The 6458-nt window shown below is 44.9% G+C and overlaps 1 protein-coding gene across 1 annotated transcript; it reads right to left on the bottom strand.

The window, feature by feature from the left end:
- Positions 1–458: 458 nt before the first annotated feature.
- RB195_013202 (uncharacterized protein) lies at positions 459–3299 on the bottom strand (the record flags this gene model as incomplete). The annotated part of the gene is made up of 1 exon (XM_064202904.1): positions 459–3299. The coding sequence occupies one exon, from the start codon at positions 3297–3299 to the stop codon at positions 459–461; it is 2841 nt and encodes a 946-aa protein (XP_064058785.1).
- Positions 3300–6458: the final 3159 nt, after the last annotated feature.

Genomic DNA, 6458 nt, shown 5'->3' with positions numbered 1-6458 from the left:
AAACAGCTACCGTTGCTACTCATTCTAAGGTTTTTGGGGGCGCATCCAAAATGCCTCCAGCGATTTTTGAGCCAACGTTTTAGATTCGTGCGGCAAAATTTGAGACCTGATTCCAAATTTGTGTCTATCGTGTTTTTGTGTTCTATGAGCGACCACATGGGTCCCTGACCGATTCTTTCCCTCTACATGCTCTATGATGCGAAAAATATCGGTCTCACCGTTTCAATAAAATTTTCGTTGCCTCGTGAAAGAAATCAGGTAGGTTACATCGGATCTCAAGCAGTCTCCTTCTCTACATACAATCCAAAATGACGAACGAGTTTCATTACCTCATCCCCTTCGCTGGAATTGTTATGAACTTTAGTTCTTGTACGGGCTTACGGAAACAGTCAACAGTTCCAAAAGGGGTAGTGTTCAGAGATCCTATAAGTTAGAGATCGTTCACTTGATCACCTTGATCACCTTGACTCCCGTTGATCTTCGAACTGGTCGAGCGGGCGCCAGTAATTCTTCCATTTGTCCCGATCGCGTGCCAGAGTAGCCCAGTGGTTCCTCCTTTCGCGTGGGACACGAAGAGCATCATATTTTTCTTTCAAGGACTTCGTGAAGAAATCTGACCATCGGGTCGGCGGTCTTCCTGTAGTGCGCTTAATATCGCGGGGAACCCAGTCGCTCACGGCTCTGGTCCAACGGTTGTCATTAAAGCGCATCACGTGTCCGGCCCACCTTATTTTACTTTCCTTGGCAAACGCGGCAGCGTCTCTAATCTTCGATCGCTGACGTAGGAGAGAACTTCGAATCCCGTCCCTCACTTGCGTGAAACGGGATACTCCTAGCATCACTCTCTCAATTGCGCGTTCAATGACGCTCACCGCGTTTTCTTCCTGCTTGCGAAATGCCCAGGTTTCCGAAGCATAGGTCAAAGCAGGAAGTACGGTGGTGTTGAAGAGGTGAGCACGGAGCCGGGTGTTCCTGGTCTTCTTCACTACATCCTCGATGCTCTTGTACGCTCCCCAAGCCGCTCGTCTCCTCCTGCCCAGCTCGGGGGTCAGGTCGTTCATCATGTTCAGTTCCCGACCCAGATAAACGTAGCTGGTGCATTCGGATATGTTCGTTCCGTTGAGCGTGAATGGGGCATCCGAGACCCATCCGTTCCGCATGAACATCGTCTTTTGTAGATTCAGCTGAAGACCGATGCATCCACATGTTTCGTCGAATTCGGTCAGCATTCGTTCCGCTTGGCTGATGCTAGGTGTTACCAGTACGATGTCATCAGCAAAGCGCAAATGGTGTAGCTGCCGACCATCAACCTTCACTCCCATGTCGTCCCATTCCAACTTTCGCATTGCGTTCTCGAGGGTGGCTGTGAATATTTTGGGTGAAATTGTATCACCCTGTCGGACCCCCCTCTTCACGTCAATGACGATGTTCTTGTAGAATGGCGAAATTCCGGTCGTGAAGTTACTGTACAACTCTCGAAGTACCTTTATATATTGAGTAGGGACGCCTTGGTTGTCCAAGGCTTCCACGACCGCTTCCGTCTCAACCGAGTCGAAAGCCTTCTTTAAGTCGATGAAGGTGAGACAGAGCGGCATCTTGTACTCTCGTGATACCTCGATGAGTTTCGAAACAGTGTGAATGTGGTCAATCGTGCTGAATCCTTTTCGAAACCCTGCTTGCTCGCATGGCTGTCCTTCATCCAAGACTTTTTCAATCCTATTAAGGATTACTCTTGTAAAGAGCTTGTAGATGACGGACAGTAGGCAGATTGGGCGATAGTTGCCGATGTCATGTGGATCTCCCTTTTTATACAACAACACGGTCTTGCTGGTCTTCCACTGTTTAGGAACCTTGCATTCCGACAGATAACGTGTAAAGAGCCTCGCCAGGGTGTTGATGAGTACTGGCGGAAGGCTCTTCAGGTGTTCTGGTCTTATTCTGTCGGGACCGGGTGCCGTACGATTTCTTACCGACATGATAGCATGTCGTATTTCGGACGGGAGAACCTCTGGAATGACTTGTCCATCTTCCCTCAGATGGTGAGGAGGCAAGTGGACATGGCTGTCGAAGAGATCAGAGTAGAAGTCGTAGATGATTTTCTCCATCCCCCTTCTCGATGCAATGGCTGTTCCCTTTGGGTTCCGGAGAGCAGTCATCCTCGTCTTGCGACTGGCGAAGTCTCGACGGGCATAGCGGATGCTTTTCCCCGCCTCTGCAGCTTCAGCCAGCACTTCTGCTCTTCTCTCTTTAAGGTCTTCCTTTATCGCCTCTCGGCAAAGCCTTGCGAGCTCGGACGTGAGTTCTTGGTTCCCTGCGGCTCGTGCTGCTCCACGCTGGCGTATCAGCTCAAGAGTTTCAAGAGACAGGCGCCTCTTGGTGGTTTTAAAACTCTCAGCCTTCTTCGCGCAGTCGTGAAGGTGTTCGACAAGCCGGTCATATTCCTCGTCGATGTTGTCCATTGCAGAATCTTCCCAAAAGCCGGCTAGCGTAGCGAAGAGATCCCAGTTGATGGTAGTCCTGGGATTTCTCTCTCTGAACTTGGCGGCTTTCTCTGCTCTCCTTGTGAAGGAAAATCTTCCTCGGAGGAGGCGATGGTCCGATCCCGTATAGAACTTTGGTACAACACCGACGTCCGTCAGGCAGAACCTTTTATTGACGATGATGTGGTCTATTTCATTACGGTACCCTCCACCGGGTGACTCCCACGTCCAGCGTAAAGAAGAGGGCTTCTGAAATTGCGAGTTCCCATGGATGGTCTTAGTCGTCATGATGAACTCGGAGAGCCTCTCTCCCTGGTCATTCCATTGTAGGCCGTGGGTCCCGATGTGAAGTTCCTCCGGCGTTCTTCTTGGGCCAACCTTAGCGTTGAAATCGCCAACTATGACCTTGTAGAAGGCATGATCTTCTTGGTAGAACTTCTCCAGGTCCATATAGAAAGCTTCGACTTCTTCTTCTTCGTAGCTTGATGTTGGAGCGTAAACGACGAAGATAGTCAAAGCTGGTATTGGGCCACATCTTCTCATCCGCAGACGTCCGATTCGGGTCGTAAGTTGTTCAAAAGAGTCGATGTTCTTTGCCATACTCGTGTTGACGAGGACGCCAACTCCACCAACACCTCTACTGTCGCATGTTCCTAAGAACAGTTCTTCTCCAGTTTCATATACGGCGTTGAGAGGGTGACGTCGTCTCGTCTCGGTCAGTCCGATGACGTCGTACTTGATCTTCTTGGCTTGCATCATCAGATCTTCGATGGCCGCTTCCGATGCAAGCGTACGTGCGTTATAAGTACAGATCGCCATCCTAGTCCTTTTCCGTTTTGGTAGCCTACATGACTCCTGCAACCCCGTCCTACCTGGCGCTACCGTACCAGGCTTTCCTCCGGAATCAGGAGACTCTTTTCTATTACTGTGTTTTGCTTAAAATTTTAAAACCCATGGGCAGGTTGCAAGCCTCTAGTCCCATGAGTTTCTGGGAGAACTTTCGTTCTCCCGGTGTGGACATGTGGAGCTTATTTGTTGGAGGCGACTCCAAACCGCCTCCCTTGCACCTCCCAGTCACTTGATTGCAGGCTTTTGGCCGGACCGACGTGGGATACAAGGATGTCATGAGTCAGTCCTGGCTCAGCAGAAACAGGGAGTCCATCCCCTGAATCCACCTGCGTCTCTGGGCAAGCGCAAGGTCGCTTTTGGTCCGCGTTTAGCCCCCTATCCGCCACCCGGGGACGCGCCACGTAGCCTCGCGACTAACCGGCTGTGATCCCTCTAGTGAGGGAGATCCGTTCACTTGCTCATGGTTAACCTTTGTGTACGCGTCTGCGCCAATGTAGCGGTTGAGTTTCTATCCACTTCAAGAGTTCTAGCAGCCAACTGATCACATTATGTATATCCTTCTAAAAGCCAGAGAAAAAATTGAACTAAAGGATGTTTGATTTCTCGCTGAGATTCTGCTGAGAAGTTTCCACTGCGCTCCCAAAACTTGGATATCTTTGAAGGCACCACCCCCACGAATCTGAGGTGGTACGAATTTCAGGTGGAGTATTCGTATACGGGATCGTAGATTTTGAAGAGGTGGGCAATTCCGTTCATTTCTTCCTAATTGTCGTAGAAAATGGCCCGAAAGATACGGCTTCGAGCGTCCGGCGCACAATTTTCTACAAGGAGTTCGATTGGAGCGCTCCAGAACGTTCGAAGCCGTATCATCCGGGCCATTTTCTACGACAATTAGGAAGAAATGAACGGAATCACCCCTCTCCATAATCTAAAATCCCGTATACGAATACTTCACCGGAAATCCGTACCACTCCAGACTCGTGGTGTGATGCCTTTAAACAAATGTAGCATTTCCCCAATGCGATGTGGATTTGAATTTTTATTTTTAATTAAAAAAAAAAAAAAAAATTTTTTTTTTTTTTTAAAATTAAAAAAATAAAATTAAAAAAAAAAAAAATTTTTTTTTTTTTTTTAAGCATCAAAAAAATTATTCACCTTATTTTTTCTTTTTTAAAAAATTTTTTACAAAAATAAAAAAAAAAAAATAAAAAATAAACTTCATCACACACCTAGATGTAAATAGTTCCACTTTGACCTAAACAGATCACAAATTTAAACCCAAGCACTCATAGAGAGATACGAAATGCCAGAAGAGGTAATGACGGTTTGAATTTAAAAAGAAAGAAAAAAAGATTGAGGTTGAGAGAGAAAGAGATTGAGGTTTGAGGAAGAGGTTGAGAAAGCAAGGCGATGCACAGAAGGTCAAAACAGCTGAACAGAGAAAATGAAGGCATAAAATCAACAGTCAGATAATATAACAAACTAACGTGGAAATAAATAACGTGGTGAAAATATCTTGCAGCGTTCCTACAACTGTTAATTGGAAGATGATGATAACGGCTGAGAATACAGTAAACGACGTTAATAATGTTTAGGCAGAAGCGAGCAAATGTGCTTTAAAAAATACAACATTGAACATAAAATAGTCAGGCAAACAAAATGCGAACTATCAGCGAGTTATGTATCATCTTTTTGTCAGGGAGCGACATAAAGAAGCGCTAGCATAAGTTTAAACATGAAGTTTAAACATGAGGGAATACCGCAAAATTCGCAAGAAGCAATATTTCTCTCCAGAACTTCGACCTTGACGCTGAGGTGACACGCTCGACTCACAAGATACCTCACAAGATTCAGTGTAAGCAATAAGAAGTTTCAAGGTTTCTACGCGCTTCTCACTTACAGTCGCAGGCACTCATGTTTAGTCCATTGACCGCGACGCAGCAACTCACGCTCCTGTCGTACTTGCTTGACGTACACTTTAGCCGATCTCTGGGTCCAATTAAATGCAGATCTTTCAAAAATAAGCGATTTCTGATTTGATCGTAACAATGCGTCTCGAAAAAGAGGAGAAAGTGAAGACAATTCTACGTTGACGATTTTTTCTCTTTCCGCAAACCAGTTGAAAATTTTTGAAAAGTTCCTTTTCGCTCAAAATTACAACAGATTTGCGCTACGTTCAAACGCAAACCAGGGCCATCTCCAGGTTTAGTTGCCAAATATTGGAAAGGCACATGTGATCGCTCCAAGGGAGACAGTGACTGCAACTTTTCGATTCCCTATTTTTAAAAATTTGACTTTTTCAAAAACAAACAACATGAATGCATACTTACAGTACGATAAACATATGTTCGCTCTAGATTTTCACCAAAAACACAAAGAAAAATTTTCTAAGGATATTTTTTTTCTAGGGGTATACGATAGAAAACAATCAAAAAAAGTTCTTATGACTGCAACGCTTAATACGGCTTTTTTCTCTCCTTGGTACCATTGAACGGTTTCGGGGTTATTTTCGAAAAGTTCTCCGTTTATAAAACGTTATCGTTAAATTTTCGCTGAAGGAATAGTTCTTTTTTTCTGGAATTAGTTTCAATAAGCACTTATTTTACATTTCTCTTGTGTTATATTAATAATATACATAAAAAAAAGTCCATTTTATGGATCCGTGGGATCCATGAAGAATCAATTCTTGTTTAGGCTTTTCCTAGAGACACTATTTTTCTCCCAAAATTGGTTGTTCACAGATTGTTCTTTTGTATCTAGCTTTTTTATTGAATGCAAAACTGCCGAAATAATTTGATCCCACCGAAAATTTCTAGCATTATCTTCAGCATAGCTGACTGAGGTGGATGCGACTGTTTGGTCTGAAACGGAATTCTCTTCCGCATCGAATTCAATTTGCCGCCAGTCCCCAGTAGGCTGTTTGCGTGGTCGCCAAGGGTGGCCTCTTCAGTTTCTGTTTTTGCAGTTCACTGACCGTCCTATGAAGCACGTCTTTGACTTTTTTACATCTTTCACAGCGCTTACAGTGCGAATTTTATTCTAGATGAAATGTTCCTTCGCTTCTATATTCGGTGGAATAACATGCTTTATAATGGCACTTTATTTAATTAATTTAATTGCGCATTTCAT

The sequence above is a fragment of the Necator americanus genome, chromosome V (assembly GCF_031761385.1).
Source record: "Necator americanus strain Aroian chromosome V, whole genome shotgun sequence".
Taxonomy (NCBI): Eukaryota; Metazoa; Nematoda; class Chromadorea; order Rhabditida; family Ancylostomatidae; genus Necator; species Necator americanus.
This window is presented reverse-complemented; position numbering and strand designations above follow the sequence as displayed.